Here is a 19,369-nt window from a genome sequence, read left to right on the forward strand (position 1 = left end):
GCTTAGTATTTGAAGTATTGGCCGGCTTAATTTCGAGTGTTTCGCTAAGTGACGGTCAATTTTGTTAAGTGTGAACTGTACACGGAAATAACTCCTTAGTCTGTTTATTGTGTACGAGAGAAAGGAAACACCCAATTTGACATTTGATGAGCTCATTCGATGTTAAAAACCCTTGTGTTAAAACTGATCGTTCTCGCGAAAAGTCTAAAAACGCCGACGGCTTAGTTGGACAATTAAGATTTACTTTTCTTTACTATCGTATTAATAACTACTTAAATCAAACCAGTCTTTTTTAAATTTGCTACAGGAGCGCACAAGATCTGAATGTCACTGGAAATGGACAGAGTTTTTCATTTCACCAGTTTGCTTTTTTTTTTTCTGAAACATCGAGAACATTGCTCTCTGTTAGATAAGATAGCTGAACTCCCCTGAGCTCATTTTTTTAAATTTTATTTTGGCCGACAGTAACTACTTAACTTCATGTAAAGTGCCTGTAAAATTGAAATACATGAATGTTCTCTTGAGGCTTGCGTTTTACTGATAATGTATTTTTATTTTTATCTCTAAAACAAAGTTTTACAGTCAGACTCAGAAAACCATGAACACCTAAAATGTCTGGGATGTTCAGATTGTGTTTTATGAAATAATTGAGATACTACGCGCGCTCTGACTGGTCAATATATAGAGTTGCAACAACTATGTTCTATTCGCTTCTATTGCACCGGTAAACCATGGTTTCCGATAAGGCAGCTCTATACGGAACTAGAGAACTCAGAACACTGGCGATAACAAATATAATGAACAGTTTCGGCTGTTATTGGTTGAGATATCAATTACATGAATATTTTTTCATTTAACAGAAGCATGGAAATTTGCGAGGAAAACAGGACCAGTAGTTGGGCGCCATATAAAGCTATATCTTTTTTCTAAGTTAAGGGAATTTTAAACCCTTTTTCGGTGCTTTCTACGGTCTGAAGTCATCCGAACTTGACTTTGCTATTATGATTGTTAGAAAAGTAGGGAAGAGCTTATCAGAAATTTTGAGTTTAAGCTCGATGCATGCATGCTTAACACGATAAATTAATTTGGTTTCCATAAGCTTAGCTTTCAAGCAATAGTTTTCATTTAGCAAAATACAGAGAGACACGGACTTCATAGCCTTCATAGCCTTTATAAATTTCAGAAGCAGCGTTTTTGGAACTAGCCTTTATTCCATTCGTAAAACTTTGGAAAATTTTCATTGAATCAGTTTGCCAAGCGTATCAAAATTTTTACTACTTGCAATTGCAAACTTTTCGTACAGTCTTTTAGTTTCGTGATGACCGTTTCCGCCCTTGATACGAACCTCTGCATTTCTCCTTCAGAATACTTTTGAATTAATTAATTAATATACTTTCTGCCTTTCACTAATAAACTTTCCCTTTCATTTGTTACAACCTTGTTGCCAAATGTTTTCGCCGCTTTGCTCTGCAGATTTCGTGTCCGGTGCTGAGTGCTGAGTCTGTGGTTTGGGGATACCCGATGATTCAATTAAAAATATCCCTAAGGCTTTAAACATATTGGTCTTTGAAAAATGTTTCACTTTCATCAACTGCTGGTAAATCATTAGTAGTTTAATTGAAATTGCAGCCCTCTGTTCAAGAGTTCGGGGATCATTATTTTGTTCGGTAAGAATTGTTTTTGTCAGTGACGAGAGAATTGAAAAAAGCTTCTACAAAAGAAGGGTTCCTCTTTATCAGTTTTATTATAAAGGGAACTGTTAATAAAAATTAACAGGAGTTGTATTTCTTTCTTTGCGATTGACTAACGAGCTCCTTTTACAATGCATTCTTATTACGCATTCTAATAAAAAAGGCATTCATGGGAGATTTCCAATCTGTTTATTGAGATTTTCATTTACGTTCTGAAAGAATATGACGATTTTTCTTATCTTAATTCTTTTCCAGACATAATTGCCAAAGGCTTGTCTTACGGGAAAATAAATCTATTTTTACAAGCTACACTTCTTGCTCGAGGCGATTTTATTGATGTTAGCTACCTATTTCACAAGCTAATAAGCACCATGAATATTTAAAATCCTCAAAGGTAAATAATACGCGTATTTCTTTTCCAGCTTAGAGGGTTCAAATAATTAATGAATTTGTATTAAGGATTAAAAAAGTACCCAATCCCATTTCATCACCAGACACTTTTTCAAGGCAAAATTAGAAATTAGGAGTAAACTTCTGCTTGCGTGAATTTACTATTTTTTATGAAAAACGTTCAACAATTTTCGAATCGTATAAACTGTTCGGTGTTTTCTAATTTATCGCCGGAAAAGCACAATCTCTTTATTTGCTCCTCTTTGAGAACTATATTTAGACTGTACCGTCGCCAATTTTCTCTGAACTTGTCTCTGCGTTGATTCAATTTATTTGCTTTTGGCTAAACAAAGGCCCTCGGAAAAGATTCGTTTGTTCCATTACAATCAATCTAAAAATTGAGACAGAAGTCAGGGAGAAGAATCAACGGGAGCTGTAGTAACGAATACGCATAATATAGTAGGTATGTCAACAATTCCATGAAGCTAGACTTGTAAAAAAGAAATGTCCGAATAAAATATCAGCTTCTTTTAAACATCATAGCCTATTGATTATTTTCCTCAAATAACCATAATTTTTATTTCTCGGAAGATATGAATGCATGGAGGCTGGCAGCTTTTTGTTTGACGCTCTCGAGATAAAATGGACAGGTGACAATTTTTGCCGCAATTTGGTCATATTTCATGTTATAATCTTCAATTTAACTTGTATTGTGCCCCATTTGTTACTGGCAATCTCATCAGTGCGATATTGCTTCATACAATACTATTTTGGTGAGAATTTTGGCTCGTACGAAGAAGTCGTCTTATGCCAGAGTTAAAATGATATTATGCAGAATTTTTTCGCGCTGATAAGCTCAAAAACATTAACTCATTTTTCTGGATTTTTTATCGATACCTTACAGCTGTAAACATATGGAAAGCTGTTTTTATCTTAAGCTCTTAACATTAACCGACTTTTTAATCTCGAGTTGTAAATGGGTGTCTTCTAAATTCCAGTCAGTAGACATATTAAATACCCCTTGGCGCCATCTTTCAATCGCAATTCCACGATTGCTTATTGAGAGCTCTTGGCGTAACTGAATCGATAAGCTATTGAATCAGGTATTGGTTAAATTTAATGGTAAGGAAATTTACCTGTATAGACTGTATAAAGATGATCATGAAATAATATTCTATCTACACATGAATGAAAAACAGTGAAAATGAAAATAGGAGCCGAAATGTATCTCATTTTTAAAACGAAAACTAGAGCTTTCCCCCTATGGCAATCGGTCCTAGACTGAGCTCAGTAGATTTTGCTATGATTCTGGCAAAATGCGATCTGTTCCTTCTTCGCCAGTAGAGAAGTAGACAGAGGTTGTTGTTGGCGCTTTTGTCCAGAGTGCAGAGTTCATCTTCTTTCGGACTTCTGTCGGAGGCTCCGAAAAAGAGCTGAAACTTCCTGACCGTTCTCGGTTTCTGTAACGCTTGAACAGTCTCTGAATAGCTTTACGGAACTGAAGGTTATAGGTGGTGTAAATGATCGGGTTGAAAGCTGCGTTGCAGTTGGGCAAAAGATGCACGAAGACGATCTTGAGAAGTTTCGACAACCAACCAGGCGGTTCGAGTAGAGCCTTACTGTGGAGACTAAGCAGAGTGAGAACGAAAAACGGTGACCAACAGATGCAAAACACACTCAACAGTATAATCAGCGTTTTGGTCGCTTTTACTTCAAAGAAAATTGCTCCTTGTGATATTCGGCTAGATTTTCGCCGCGCCTTCGGCTGACTCCCGTTGTAAAGCGACTCTTGCAAACGAAATAGTTCCTTCGCTTGACCAACCGCCACTTTAAAAACAAAACAGTACATTAGTAGCATAATGGCAAAGGGGGCAAAAAATCCGATGACGGAAATTACTGTCAGGAAGATCTTGTTGTCGATGTAACACATTTGGTTCCGTACTATAATGCCCGACGCGTCGCCGGACACAAATGAGAGCGACGCCAGAGACGTAGAATATCCCCATAATGTTATTAGGATAAAAACGACGCGTCTTGATGTCATTCGGATGTCGTAGGTTAGCGGGGAAGCGATTTTTAAATAGCGGTCTACGCTAATAGCTGCTAGGTTTGCGATGGAGGCAGAACAGAAGACAAGATCCAGCCAGACCCAGAATTTGCAGGTACCTAAGCCGAGTGTCCACAGGTAATACTGCAGCACATTGACAATGCGGAAAGGCAGACATACAACAGCGAATAAGAAGTCGGCCAGCGCCAGGGACAGGATGAAATAGTTCGTTGGAATTTGTAGCTGTTTAACCGTAAATACAAGGAAGCAAACGAGGCCATTGCCACCGACTGACACGATGAGGACAATGATCAAGATGACGGCTTGTGAAATGATTTCAAAATCACTTGGACCTGCGGAGGACAGTCGCGATGTGTTATTCAGTCCAGAATGATTGCCTGGATGCAAAATGTTAGGCAGCGAGGAGGTGTTGTTATTCCCGACGCCAACTTGCATGACAGCGTCACGTTTCTGTAAGTTGCTTCGTTGAACTTTGCCGGGACTGTGCGTTAGCGAGATTTATTTCGACCACCACGTCGTAAGTGCTGTAAAACGCAATGTCAACGGAATGATCCAGATTATGAAGGGATCCGTTTTCCCGCCTGCTTATCCCCACAAAGGATTAAGTGCTTGCCGGAACTTGTCTGGCTCTTAGCTTATTTTAAGAAACTAACAGCGCTTTCAAATCAAACGCGACCGTAATTTAAGTGCACGTCACATTCAGTTCTTAAGTCCTAGATCCCAGCCTCAAGTTGCACTGAAAAATATCTTTCCTAGAAGTCGGCACCTAACCGTATCTTCCTTCTATGAGACGTCCTTGGTACTTATTGCCTGGTTGGGTAGCTCTGAAGACGGGTTAATATCCTGACAGTCCAATGTTATTGAGAAATCCACGGAAACGGATGGATTTAGAATTGGACAGGTCATCAAAGCTGTTTCGATTGGCTCATATCACCCCCTTTGATCACCGACAAATAACATGCATTCATTTGTTGTGTTAAGTCAAACTTAAATAACTAAACAGTTTGAAATTTGAATTAAAATAGACTCGAGGCGCCTTAGTTGTGGGATCAGAACATGCTGTTTTGGACACAGATGATAACAGAGCACTTTTATCTTACATTACATCCTTCGCACCCTAGTCAATAACAATCTCATTTTTCTAACTTTACATTTTTACCATTCGTAATGGAGACCAGTTAATTAGAGACATAATACCTGCTCGCGATTTTGCGATAAAATTTTTCGAGCATCGTTTACATTGGGAAAACCCAAAAGAATATCTTTTTTTCAGACAACATTGTATTATCATAAAGTAACATATATTTCCGGGACAGTCAATATTGAATTGTATCGACCAATGAGAATTGATAAATGGACATAGGCACCTGCTTGTCGGTGCTTTTTGTTTTGACTAAGACGTATATTATGAAGTCAAATATCTGACTACAAACAACGGTTTACCGCGCGCCAAGGTTACCACGTGCTGAAAAGAAAACAAAACAAATTGCTTTTAGCGAAAGTTTTCACTAGTCTTTGCACCAAAGTCAAATGACTTTAAAACTACGAGCTGAAACAACAGATTAACTGGATTTGTTTATTTGTATAACAATAAAAAACATTCAAAATCTAGATCTATCTCGAATAACTAATCGACCTCATTACGGAGTTATCTATAAACCCAAGTTCTAATTTCTTGAAGTAATTATGTTTGGAAGCAGGCACGACCTCCGGCGTGGAAATTTTTCATCGACGATAAGTCACAAACGCGCCGAAAACTTTTCATTTTCATTGTTTTAATCGGTCAAGGAGAATATTCTTGGGAATTAGCTATACGGAAATGGAGTCATGCACGCTGCCGATGGAAAAGGCTTTTGATTATCACCTTGGACTAACAGTGTTCATTCAAAGAATTGACATCTAATTATTTATGTTTGCTCCGCTTGTTTTCAGATTTTGTCGTTCGGCGCCTTTTTTTCTTGTCAGCTGCAATATCAGTGAGAGTCGCAAACTTTAGTTTAATAATGCAACAACTTTCCGACAAAAGCTTTTACCACTTTGTTCCAAGGCTCTGACAACCTGAGCAAATAACGAACTGTCTTTTCAGGCGCCCTCTCGAACATAGAGCTCAGCCAAAAAAAAAATCTACAGTAGCAAATACGCTTCTCCAGAAATTTTGATCGTAGAAGACTGACAAGTTTGGTATTAACGGCTAGGTCGGCGTGTTTCTTTTCAAATATTTGTTTGTTAAAGTGCCGGACATTGGCAAACCAATTTCCAATTTTTAGTTCTACGTGCCTAAGAAACTGAATTGCAAGTACGGTTAAATGGTACCTACTGACGTCATCTGACAGAAAATAGATACGGTATAGAACTATACAACAGCTGAAATTTTATATTCCATTAAGTACTTCAATATACCCGTCTTTTTTTTTGTGAGCGAAGAAAAAGCAGTTTTCATGCATGAACGGTGCATCTGACACTCTATGAAAGGTGACTTAGACAAGCTACCTGAAGAGAGAGTTGCGTTAGCAATTTGAATTTTCTTGAAGAACCTTTTATGATCGTCGCACATTATTTATTCAATGACGCATTATCCAGAAGCAACAACAGCTTAAGATTAAAAAGTTACTTCCCTCAGAAAACGAGGAAATTGTTCGTTACGTTGGCGGACAAATAGAACCGATACCCTTCAATATTCTTAGTTGACATTAGAAATAAGCAAAACTACCGCCCACACTGAGCCGGCCTCACAGCTCCAGATAGGCACGTCTGATTATAAAGCATTGATATAAAAATAGCAAAAGTTACAAATTATGCGCAGAAGTGATGAAGAAATATGTAAAATGAAAAAGATATGAAAGGTGCCAAAAAATTCATTGAAAGGTATCGAGAAAAACGTTTAGTGCTTAGCCCTTTAGTCCACGAACATTCCCTTTTTTTTAATTTTAGTTCTGACAAGTTGTCTCATTAGCTTTTTATTATCATCTACCACTGAAGAGGGGCCAATCCCGAAACCCCCTTTTTTTTTTGGTTTTTTGTTTTACGTTTAATGACAAAAGATCTCCGTTTTTCATCTAACTGAAAAGTGACAAAAAATTTCAGACCCTCGCCGTCATCTCTCAGATTTACACGATCCCTTTTTAATTATATATTACACCCGTTTGTTTTCTTTTCCTTAGCAAAGGAATTAATCGCTTTTCTTCTAGGAGTCAGTATTTTATTTACGCAGGATGCTTTCCACACGTACATAGCAAAATAAAATAAATTGCATCTTTCTAATTTCAAGAATAAACGTTTATTTTCCCTCGTCCTGCAACAGTCTGAAGACACGGAACAGCCTGCTATCTCTAAGACCAGATCGTCCGACCGGAGCTTCGTCAGATATGAACTCTGCGTTCTAGTCAGTCTGTTAGTCTCAAACTCCTGCCGGAGGCGAAGTTCAAAAACTAAAGAAATGGAAACACGCAATATTAAAACACGAGAGCTTTCCGTGTGAAACGTTTCAAGGATGCATGGGCTGTTGTTATTGTCGGTTCTTTTACACAAAGCTTGCCGCAAGTGGTTGAATTCAATCTGTCGACGGATCGTGTTTTTCAACTGAAATCTCAAATGACAAAAGACGAGTTTATATCTATGTTGTTCATATTTCGGACGTAATTGTACAACTGGCTAGCGTACAAGAAAAACATCTTAATATTTAGCCTAAAACAAAAATGATTTAACAAACTTACTATCCAACTAGACTTGATTTACTCAATGCAATAGATTTAATTTGTTACAGTTTTTATTATTACAGTTTCCCTCTAGTTTTGACATTTAATTCGAATTCATTTTTTATCTGTTATATCTTGTCCTGACTGTACTGATCATTGGTTTATGCCAGCGTTTTTCGTTATGAGGCCCGTGATAGGTTCTCTGGTTTAAAAGCGTTTATTTCGTTTTAAAGCGTTTATTTAATATCTATTATTATAGTTTTGTAATGTCACGTGACCTCTTCTTGAAGTTATGGTGGAAAATAATACTTCCAAGGCAGTGCACGCGCAATACCAATCAGCGAATGACACTATGTATGAAGAAAAGGCTCCATCTATTCTGTTGAATTTAGTGCCATAGCGTGACAGTCACATTTGCCAAAGTCAAAGAAACTTGGCCGGGTAAACCCAGGACCGTGTCCACACTACGTCGGAGGAATTTGAAAACGAAGTTTTCACTGTGAAAACGTATTAAATGTTTTCCGTCCACACTACGCCGGAGAAATCTGAAAACGCAGCAATCACCGGTCATTTTCAATTTGCGTTTGAGTAAAACTCGAGCAGTGAAATATCATTATTGCTGTAACCAAGAGAATATGATAATCTCTTGTTGTAACCTATCTATATATTTTTTTTTATTTCTTTGACTGAGAATCCCTCGACAAGTTCGCAAAACCTCTTGGTTTATTTACAAATAATAGAATATTGAGTTTCGATTGACAATCATCACGGACTTAGCCTGCATGGTTGATTCCTTTGCCTGCGCGGCAAGACTTCTCGTGTAATGAGCTTTTCCGCATTCTGACCACGCATAGTTTTACTCTCGCTCCAATTTACGCGCGGCAAGAATGCGGGAAAGCTCTTCGTGAGGAAACACTTGCTACGCAGGCGATGGATGAATAAAATGTAAATCAAATTGTGTCAATGTTTGCGTTAATTTGCGTTAATATATCTGTGAAAACAAAACGCAAATTTCGAAAATTGATAAATTGCAAATCAGATTTATAGCCGGCTTTGTTTATAGTGCGCTGCCTTCTTGTTAAAGATTTAGCGTGTGAGCAGGCTCACCTTTGAGTCACGCGCGCGAGCGGGGATGAGCAAGCGATCCGGCGGGAAGGAGTCTGGTGAAGAGCGCCAAGAAAGTGAGCCCGCCTTGATCTCTGTAATTTTTCCATTTCTGCTTCGATCGACTGAGCAAAGTGAACTACCAATGGTCGAAAAGCGGGAAAGACGAGAAAACTGTCAATCTATTATATTTGATGAGGAGCGATTAGATCCCCATGGAGTCGGTAATTTAAGGTGGCCCAACACAGTTTTCGCGCGCGCTTTTGCTGATGTATCATTGAACGCAGTGCATTGATGGCTTTAGTCTTTTATTTCAAAGATATGTTAGAAAAAGTAACGACGCAAAGAACCCAGCAATTCTCAACTTTTTCTTTGTTACCGAAAGAACCCAGTTAAATGCAGTGCATGCACAGTTGCTCGAAAAATTGAGACCGATTGCTTTTGCAGAAACTTGCCGATTTCTCACGATCCAGTCGTTAGAATTTCAAGAAATTTGGTTGAAAAATAGTTCAGAAACCACGTGAATGATCTATTGCAAAAAATCTGAATTTTGACATAGGGAATTTTTAACAATACAGAACATGCAGTGAAAACGATTTACGGCGAATTACGAAAATCGCCTATGTCAAAATTTTATTAGAACAGTGTTGACATAAAGGTTTTAATGTCAATTCGTAGTGGGCAAATGATGAAAAAAATCTAACGACTTTTTTTTTTAAGTAAACAAAAACCATTTTTTAAGCCTTGGTTTTAACCAGCCCCGTTGCCATGGCAACAGCACACATCTCAGCCAAAATGCGAGAATAAGCCCTTCTGTGGCTAACCTTGACTCTTGCAAAAAACGGGCGCCAACGCATAAATAGCTTAAAACTAATGGTGAATTAGGCAAAGGCTCTTGAAAACTGTGTTCGGCCACCTTAACACAGTGAAAAAACAAGTCGTGTACATGCACATTTGGAGTCAGGGGGAGAGTTGAGTGCTCGTATTATTAATGTTTTAAAAAAGTTCCAGTCTATTTCTGGTTAAATTTCAAACTAAAGAGGAAACAGGAAATAGCAGTTGAAAGTATGTGTATGTGAATATGTATATGAATCAAGACGTACTTGTCGTGTTGCTGACTGCATATGGCTGATATGGGAAGAGTTTAATATAATAAGTAAAGTAAAAAGTAAAGTCTCCATACGAGCCAGGTGGCCCACCAGGCCGGAGCTTATCCCGGTTTCTGTAGCATGAAGCGACCAGGAATATTTCTACTTCCCCCTGGATGGGATATGCTAATCCACCGCAGGGTTACCCCCAGCATTAAGTTCGCTGGTACCCATTTTTACACCTGGGTGGAGAGAGGCACTGTGAGAGTAAAGTGTCTTGCCCAAGAACACAACACAATCTCCACGGCCACGGCTCGAACCCGGACCGCTAATATAATACAAGCGTATGTAATTGCAAACGGGCAACGAAACAACGCGAAGGCGTAACTTGCCCGTTTACCAGCATCATCAAAGACCAAACTGCCAAAGCAAGATCACTTGGAATGGAAATGGAAATGGAAATTTCCTGGGGTGGAAATGGAAAATTTGCAGGGATCAGAGCAGGCTCAATTTCTCGTCTCGCGGCTATGCTGCGCGCACTTGCGCTCCAACCTGAGCCTGCCTGCAGGCTAGTTAAAGATTAATCGAAAACTCTGATATCGAAAATGAAAATTTTGTGTAGTCCGTTTAATTTTTTTGTCAGACTTTGCTTACAACGAAATGTTGATTGCAGCGAGAATTTGACGCACAAACTCGAAAACGATTGAACCAGGCATAACGTTTGAATGCTAAACTTAAAATAGCACTAGGACAAAACATAGTTTTCTGAAATTTGCTATTTGTGTACTCTACAAAACATCGGTAATACTACAAAGTTAACTGTAAACGTGTATCTTCATCTAATCCCGGCCCCATTTTCGAAAAACTAAATATTCAGCATCACCCAACTTAGCCTCTTCCAAGACAATTTATTGAGTATATATTTTCGTTAGAAAAGGAGTTTCTTAGGTAAATTTTGCTAGACCCCGTAAATAAACAACTGTTCTGTTCTCAATAACTAATTTAATTAATTAATTAATTAATTAATTACAGCGACTCGCGCGAAATTTGAAACAAAATTTGATTGTTCCTAAACTTCGCTCGAGTAATTCAGCAAGTTTAAATTCTTGACAAAGATAAATTGCATGCCACCGCTCGAATCAGTTAACCGGTAATTTTGGCCGCTAGTTTATCTGCTTCATGCGCGCTAATGTTAACCGCCGTTTTTGTCGGAATATCTTAGCGACCTTAGCGTTTTTATTATACACTCAGTCGGCTTATCGTACCACCCTCCTGCAGTGCTTGATGATCCATTGACGTCGGGTGTGGATACCTGTCTTGTCTATTCCTTGGAGAAATTTAACTCTGTAAATTAAACAGAAAAGCATGAATTTAGCTACAGGGCTTAGAAATTTCACAATGAACGAAAACAGGGGATATGCAGCACACACTATAGCACTTGGGAAAAGGGAAATAAATATTTTGGTTTAGTTATATTATATAACATTCCAGACTTGCGGTCTCTCTATAAGGGAAAACAGCTTTGAGATGTAGATAACGGCGGGATAGAGGAAATTATTTTCAAAATTATTGTTTAGCATTTAACATGGTTCTTTCATTTCTACAAATCTAAAGTGTCCTACCCCAAATAATGTTCAGTAAATTGACTACTGAACCCAAGGTGTGGATGTTTTGGTAAGAATTTGAATTGTGTTCACGAAACCAAAACAGTACAGTGCAACATTCAAATCTTTTTCTACAGATACACATTTGGAGTTAACTCTCTTTTTCTTTTTCTGTTTTTCAGGGCAAAGCAAAGTCAACTCCCAAGGCGAAACATCGAAGCCACGTAGAAGCAGTAACGGCACTTTAAAACTCGTTTCTTCTAGCTTAGAAACTAAATCTAGAGCAAAATCGCAACTGAAGTTGCTGTTGATTAACTTTAAGTGCTTTGCTTTACATTTGATGAAGTTTGATGAAATACGTACGTCTGCGGTTTCTTCGGACCCTCGTCTCAACGACTGTCAACGGAAACTCAGTTCACGTCTTTACACGGCCGGGAGCTGTTTGAAATGAAGCAAACTGTACTGCTTTGTGATGAATATGGCATGGATTAAAAATCGAACCCAGTCGTGGACAAGTACGTCACAACGTTTTGGCGCGCACTGCATCCTCACGGTGCATTTTCGAAGTGCTTTTGTTGACTTTGTTATTCAGAAAGCATTTTTTTGAAATATTACTGGCGAATTATTCGCACTGTGCAGTCACGCTCAGAAGAGGATTTTTTTTACTGAATGACAATTTGCATTTTACGTATATGTATAGCTTGGAAAACTGAGATGTGTTTTTAGCTATAGTCCTCAAGGCCGTTTTTGTGTCATTTTTAGCAAGGTATCTAAAAACAAAACAAGCAATTAACGACGAAACGTGCATAATTACTTTTTCTGCTCCTGTCCGGTCGAGTGGAATATAAAAAAACTTAACAACTAAATAAATAAACGAAAAAATAATCAAGCTCCTGCAAGCTCATTGGTCAGGAATACCAACATTGGAGTGAGCAGTGTTAATAAACCTTAACTTTCACTCATCATTTCACTTTTTATTTCAATATAACATGCAGAAATATTCGCAGTAACGTAATTAATAAACTTTCCTTTAAGATATGTTGGATAGAATCAATAATCTAAGCTTGAAAGGAATGTCCAGCCTGTAATACAAGTCAAGCTCCGTTGTCTAAAACCAAGTCTGTTAGTCATTCTGTCAAAATGCCATTTCCAAACTAGAAACAACAGTTGGACACCGCTAATTCGAACTCGGTTATTTCGAATTCCTCATTATTTCGAGCTAAAACCTATTTCCTTTGGTATTGCCCTTATGTCATTTCCTATCGACTATTTCGAACTCCCGATATTTCGAACTATTTTTCGTTTCCTCTGCGAGTTCGAAACAGTGGGATTCAACTGTACATGGGGTTCAGAGCCACCTTAACGTTTCGAAAATTTAAGGTGGTTCTGAACCCCATGTACAGATTAGTTTTAAACTTTGCCAAGAGTTGTATCTTGCCTGATAATAAAAAATGGGTTCACCCAGCCGTTTTTGAAATATATGTAGTTAAGGCTAAATTAAGGGGCTTTTTAGCAGGTCATACTGCTGCTATGGTAACCTCTTTGATAACAGCGTGTTCACCAATGACTGGACAGTTTTTTGATAACATGTTCATAGCACCAACTGACTGAAGAGTGGTTATAATGACCCTGATCAAATTCGAATTCTTTGAAAGTGCTGGAAACTGTTTTGAGTTGCGCTGAATTGTGTCATTGATATTAAGGTAGCTTCTTTTATATAATTGCTGACAATTGCAAGCTAAGATCGTCTAGAAATAATGAAATCTTTGAAGACATGATTGATCAGCGCAGTTAAAAACAAAACATTTCGTGAATACTTCGAAAAAAGATGTGTTCACATTAATGCCTCTTGAGAATCGTACTTGGGCACCAAGCCCAAACTAAAACATCGCCTGAGTCCAATTTGCAATAAAACCAATGCGCAGGTGAAACACACGTTGATACGAATGACTTCGCATGAAGAGTCATGAAGAACAAAAAGGTAACTTGGAAATGGCTGAGTCAATTGACGTTAGTTTTTCATGCGTCTGTCCTGTTATTGATCATGAATTGCGTCCTAATAATAATGTCAAAGTAGCTGTGGATCCACGAGGCGATAGCCGATAACAGACAACAAACTGTCAAATTGTCCGCTCTCGGTCGTTTGACGCATCGCATAAATTATAAATTTGTGTGTCTGTCCGCTTATTGACAATAAAAATTAGCCAATGAGCGCGCGAGAATTTCTGCAGTTATCGTAAAATTTCGTCTTTACATACCCGTCATATCGACAGTCACATAATGTTCAGTCCGCTGACATATCATGAATTGAGTGTAGTCTACGAAGAGGACATGAGAGTTGAAAATGAAACCCATACGAGCCCGGAGGAAATGAATAGTTTGTAGTGAAGAATGACTGGCACCCGACTGGATTAATCTGCATAGGTTAACAAGATTAGTGTGCTTGCATGTGACGTGCAAAATTTATTACATTCACAAGACATGTTTACAAGCATGTACAGTACAGGACGTGGAATCTGCACCTGCCAATCTCTCCCTAAATCAGCAAAGAATCGACGGTTGTGGCCGCTTGTTACTGGTGAGAACTTAAGAAACGAAAGTAAACAATTCGTGAAAATCGGGAGAACTAACTAGAGGTCAGTTCGCCATGAGACGACAGTTAAGGAACAGACAACATTTTCCGTGTTGCTATCGAGTTACAGAATGAACGTTTGGGAGAACGAGAAACTGGGAACACCATACGCATGTGAGTATTCGAGTCAGTTACTCCGCCTTTTCTTCCATCGTTCTCTCAAACTTTCACGAATGTTTCTTTAACTCGATAGAAACACGGGATTTTTTTTTTCTATTTCTTAATGAAGCACTGAGAGAAAAGAAAGAAAAATAACTCGTATACTGCTATCACCCAAACGTAAATTCTCCTTTTGCATACCATCATTACATCAACAGCTCGTGCTCGTTCCGTAATTCTATCGAAGAGAGACACACGGTTTTAGCACGCGCTAAAACATATGCACTTGACAAGTTAATGAGTCTAATGAGAGATGATTCTCCATACGAACTTTGTGAAATATTTTTATTTAAACTTGCACTGGTATTTTGAACAAGCTCGGCACCCGGGGCTCGGCACCCATCAATAGAAAAGGTAGCGAAATCTTCTGAAGCCCATTATCTAAGTTCAGACTTACCGTAAATCTTCGAATTAGCGCTTATTCGAAGGGGGCGCTTAATCGAGGCGGGGCGCTTATTTAATTTTTCCAAATGGTGGCCTGACATGATCATTTTTTGCAATACATCATCTGCGCGTAAACAGCAACGTGAGCTGTTTATCGGCACAAAAAGCTGATCTTTATAATCCTTAAGTTTAAATCGCGGCACCGTTAGTACTTAACGTGTTCAACGTCTTCACTCAACGCGTTCACAAATTAAGACAATGTACAAATCTAATACTACACGACGAAAACTATACATCCTTGGTTGTCTCATTACTCGTCCACAAAATGGGGGGAGGGTAGGGGGCGCTTATTTTAAATTTTGGCCGATAGGAGGGGCGCTAATTCGAGGATTTACGGTACTGATAAAAGTCGCGGAATTCATTCTTTATCTTTTGACGTTCAGTTAAAAGTTGTTAGAGCTACCTTGTATGGGAAGGTACGTTTTTTATTGGGCGGGGGTGGGTCGGGGTATTTTAGAAATTTTTTGCGAAAAAAGTCGTTGCCCTCCCAGGATGGATTAATGCATGACCCTTCACAAATACCTACCCAAAAACATCTGACCCTCCCCCTACCTCCTCCAAGACAAAAATAACCGGAAGTGAAAATAACTAACCGGAAGTGCTACTCACATAACCGCGTCTGCGCACAAAGCAGTTAATTGCGTGGCGTGCAATCTCGTTCCCAGAGCCCACGTGTCTTTTGGTCAGCGCCAAGACACGGAGCTCTAGAATAATTAATTTCCAGACTCCAAGATTTGAGGAGTTCCGGTTTCACGGCGCATGCGTGCCTTGGTTTAAAACATGGCAATCTCGTTCCCAGAGCCCACGTGTCTTTTGGTTGGCGCTGACCAAAAGATACGTGGGCTCTGGGAACGAGATTGTGTGGCGTGCGATTGCACAGTGAAAACTTGAAAATGGGTAAGGATGTGCGAGGAATAGAAAGAGGGAAATGCGCTTGTGGTGAATGCGAGGATTTCAAGAGGTCAGACGGAGCAACTTGCTCAGATTAAGCGATTGTTTGAGGAAAGTGAACTAGTCAGTGGGGACAGTGAGGCTATCAGAATGTTTTCAGATAAATACATTGTACCCGAAAAGCTTGTGGCAGAGTATTTTGAGCACCTTGCTCAGATAAAAATGCACAAGGAGAAGAAGAAAGAGGAGACTGAAAGGGAGCAAATGGAACGGCTAAACCGGGAGTACAATGACATTGACTGGGTTGGACTGTACGACTCCAATAAGCTGTCGTCCTTGAGGGTGGAAGACCTATCCTTGTACTTTTCCCATCACAAGATCACCCTCAAAGGGAAGAAAGCTGAAGAGGTCGCAATGATCAAAGCGCACATTAGCAGCTTGCTGTACGATTCAATGGATTGTCAACAACCTCGGCAGTGCCCGCTAAGAAATGTGCAGCAACAAGTGACCTCATCACCTTCCGAGGTTGAAACTTACTCGCAAAGTGATGTGGTAGATCGAGTTGTCGGTTCAAGCCCGAGTAGCTTGAGTAACGAATCGTCACCGGAGACTGATTTTATACCAGAACCCCGAGCGGAAACATTACCGCCGTCTAAATATGGACGAAAGCGGGCACTGGTCGAGGGAGACAATTATGTTAGTTTGGACAAGATAGTTTTTGGATATCATATTTCAACACCGGTAAATAATTTAGATTAATCTTGACTGGTAGCTTTGCTTGTATGTGCAAGTTTTAGGTTTCTATACACTTCGCGTGTTTGTTAACAAGTAAGAGTCAACTAAGAGACATGGAGTAATTTTTTCCTTGCCAAAAAAACTGTGACCCTCCCCCGGTTGCGAATAAAACAGGTTTGACCCTCCTCAATTTGTAAAAAGTTTACTAATGACCCTCCCCTCCGAAGCCCCGGCCCACCCACCCCCCCTCCAATAAAAAACGTATCTTCCCTAAGTAAAGGTATAAAATGAAAGAACTACTCAATAGCTTCCAGGGATTCATCGAGAAAGTTCAAATTTAAGATTCCTCACGCGTCATAACAAACTGTGTACAGTCCAATTTTCTTCATTTTTTTATTATCTACTAAGCTGAAGGATAAGTCAATGACCTGTGGCTATTAGTCATCACTTAACCATGAATCATTCCTCGTCGATCGATTACTCATTGATGTCATCGATTTACGTCCGGTTGCCTACGAATCTGAAGGGACAAAATGAGATGTCATTAGTGAATAGCAATACACCTAATAGCAGCAGCTAAACGTTTCCGTAGCAAAACTGAAGACTGGTACGACTTGCCGTGATGAGAATATAACGAGGCACTTGAACAACAGTAAGTGATATTCAACGATTACATGTTAAACGTAGATAGCTGGCATGATGATGCATATGTTGACACGCTCGAATAAATTAATCTATTATTAATAATGCATTTGAAATACACAAGCAAGTAAAAACCAACGATATAATGTCTAGACGTTTCGGGGACCTCATGATGCTATTATCAAGGAATGAATAAATGAAGTTAAGTTAGACCGCAAAGACTTCAGCGCGGACCGAATATGTTTGTTCATTCGAACGTGGTCTTAATTGTTTAATGTGCGACATTTCGTTAATTAAACATTATTGGTCGGTATATTTCTCTCTAAACATCATAGAGGTTAATACAGGTTGCTATTAAATATGGGTATACATGATGAGAACCAGTTTCCTGAGTAGAACGTAACTCTTTCAGATCAGAAGATTGTTGTTCAGCCCAGGCGTAACTCGACAGGAAAAGCACAGGTGTTCTGTTTACTTTCAACTACAACCCTATGAAAACGCCGTCGAACTTCAAGTCTATTTTAAGACCTTTCATGATTATCACTGTGTTCTGAAACGCATGCTTCAACAGAGATGCTCGCCGACGCAATGTAGATTTATTTCTTACCAAGTGAGGGATTGTGTCTATACAATAATTCCGAATGAACTTTCTAGACTTTGGCCGTTTACACTTGCTCTTGAATGAGTGAAATGCGAATATTTTACGGAGTTGATGGATGCGGTACTCTGTCGTCTGCAAGTCACGTAAACACGGCAAAATGTCTGAAGAAAAAGAGAATCCCCAAATACGGTTTTGCTTTGTTTAAAAGATTAGTAACCACGAATAATTTTTGAGGAAATCAACAAATGTCACATTGTTATAAATTGACCAAAATATAAAAGCAACGTGAAATTACGCATCATACCGAAGTGGTATCATAACAAACAAGTTACTGAAATATGTAAGTGGTCATTAAGTATGACCTTATCGATAATTCTGTTTCACATCTGCTGCACTTTGAAGAGATTAGTAGAACACGTCTCCCGTGACCACTGAGCGCGTGGCAAAGTCGTGGAATAAAATACCGTGACTACCGTTGTAGCCTGGTTTTCCTCAACATGTGACAACAAAGATGTTTCTTTCTCGTGAGTTCTCGTTCCTGTACGTGTATTCGAGTTCACATGAGTAATTCTTCCGTGTTGCTTTGTAAATTGTTGAGTTTGGTCCCACTTAACGTCTGTGTTCAGGGCTTAGCGCCAATGTTTTCTCTAGAAAGTCTTAAATTAATGATTTCATCGAAGAAATACTGTTGTGCCATGTTGATGGTTTGGCTAGATCTGGCAAGAAATATTAGAGATGTTTCCCGTTTCCCGTTTCTTCAGAAATGAAAGAATTTGATGACATAACCTCAATCGCTTGTAAGGCCGCTATAGTTCTCAGTTGCCTATCTCTTTTAGAATGGTGACTTTTAGTGGTCAAAATAAAGCTGGCGTCACATCCAGATTGTCTCCTCCAGGCATTTGATTCCATTTGTTTTTTTTCCCGACAAGCATTCACTCTGTTTTACAATGGAGTCCCTCCAGGAATTCATAGCCATTCATGTCATGTGTTTTGCCAGTGAAGACTTAAAGAAAAAACGTTACTCAGCACTTCTCTGTTCGATATGTTTGTCGAGACCAAGGAATTATTGGTTAACATCATCGCGATCAGGACAGACCTCCTTTTGCCTTGATTCACTTTTCGACACAATTACATAAAAAATGCGACCACAAAAACCGTCTTTGACCTCGTCATTCGGTCGCCATTTATCAACTACAAATATCACGCGAGTCAAGACGTACTTCGTGCCTGGGGCCCGTTTCTCGGAGGTCCCGAAAAGTTTTCGCACCGGGAAAGCCATTGCAAAATTTCAAACCTTCTGATTACAGAACTGTTTTATTCACATATTCTTAATGTGAACTCAGGTTCCCTTCATACAAGACGTTTCAGGTGTATACACCTCTCTGTTTATAGATACAAATTATTTAAAAATGGCCTAAAAGTTGCCGGGGCTTTCGAGAAACAGGCCCCTGGACCCATAATTTTCAATGTCACAAGGCACAAAATACTACACAATATATATCAACACATGTTAAAGTTTGTTTTAGGCCCAACATCATTGAACGTACAACGTAAACTGGAGGAAATCATGGAACAGAAAACCGGCCCAAATTGGAAGTTGAAACTCAAACTGAACTCGTTATAAA

General features: G+C 39.1%; 3 protein-coding genes across 4 annotated transcripts in view; 2 read left to right on the forward strand and 1 right to left on the reverse strand.

Annotated features, from left to right (window-relative positions):
• Nucleotides 1-908: 908 nt before the first annotated feature.
• Nucleotides 909-5,248, reverse strand: LOC145486841 (histamine H2 receptor-like). The gene has a single exon (XM_081465556.1). It carries the CDS (start codon nucleotides 4,582-4,584, stop codon nucleotides 3,382-3,384), a length of 1,203 nt encoding a protein of 400 aa, XP_081321682.1. The 5' UTR covers nucleotides 4,585-5,248; the 3' UTR covers nucleotides 909-3,381.
• A 3,429-nt stretch (nucleotides 5,249-8,677) lies between these two features.
• LOC145486844 (uncharacterized) lies at nucleotides 8,678-12,603 on the forward strand. Its single transcript, XM_081465569.1, has 2 exons — nucleotides 8,678-9,025; nucleotides 11,823-12,603. The coding sequence occupies exons 1-2, from the start codon at nucleotides 8,977-8,979 to the stop codon at nucleotides 12,089-12,091; spliced, it is 318 nt and encodes a 105-aa protein (XP_081321695.1). The 5' UTR covers nucleotides 8,678-8,976; the 3' UTR covers nucleotides 12,092-12,603.
• A 4,405-nt stretch (nucleotides 12,604-17,008) lies between these two features.
• Nucleotides 17,009-19,369, forward strand: part of LOC145486842 (D(5)-like dopamine receptor) — a 76,460-nt gene continuing 74,099 nt past the window's right edge. For both annotated transcript variants that reach the window (XM_081465565.1, XM_081465561.1), the window contains exon 1: nucleotides 17,009-17,153. The gene's annotated coding sequence lies outside the window, so the exon portion shown is untranslated. The remainder of the gene's footprint in view (nucleotides 17,154-19,369) is intronic.

This window comes from Orbicella franksi, chromosome 5 (assembly GCF_964199315.1).
Source record: "Orbicella franksi chromosome 5, jaOrbFran1.1, whole genome shotgun sequence".
Taxonomy (NCBI): Eukaryota; Metazoa; Cnidaria; class Anthozoa; order Scleractinia; family Merulinidae; genus Orbicella; species Orbicella franksi.

Bases quoted from the DNA above. Each gene is read 5' to 3' on its own strand.
- LOC145486841 (XM_081465556.1), bottom strand. From the start codon at position 4,584: ATGCAAGTTGGCGTCGGGAATAACAACACCTCCTCGCTGCCTAACATT.
- LOC145486844 (XM_081465569.1), top strand. From the start codon at position 8,977: ATGAGCAAGCGATCCGGCGGGAAGGAGTCTGGTGAAGAGCGCCAAGAA. The intron at 9,026-11,822 runs GTGAGCCCGCCT...TCTGTTTTTCAG, and splicing joins TGGTGAAGAGCGCCAAGAAA to GGCAAAGCAAAGTCAACTCC.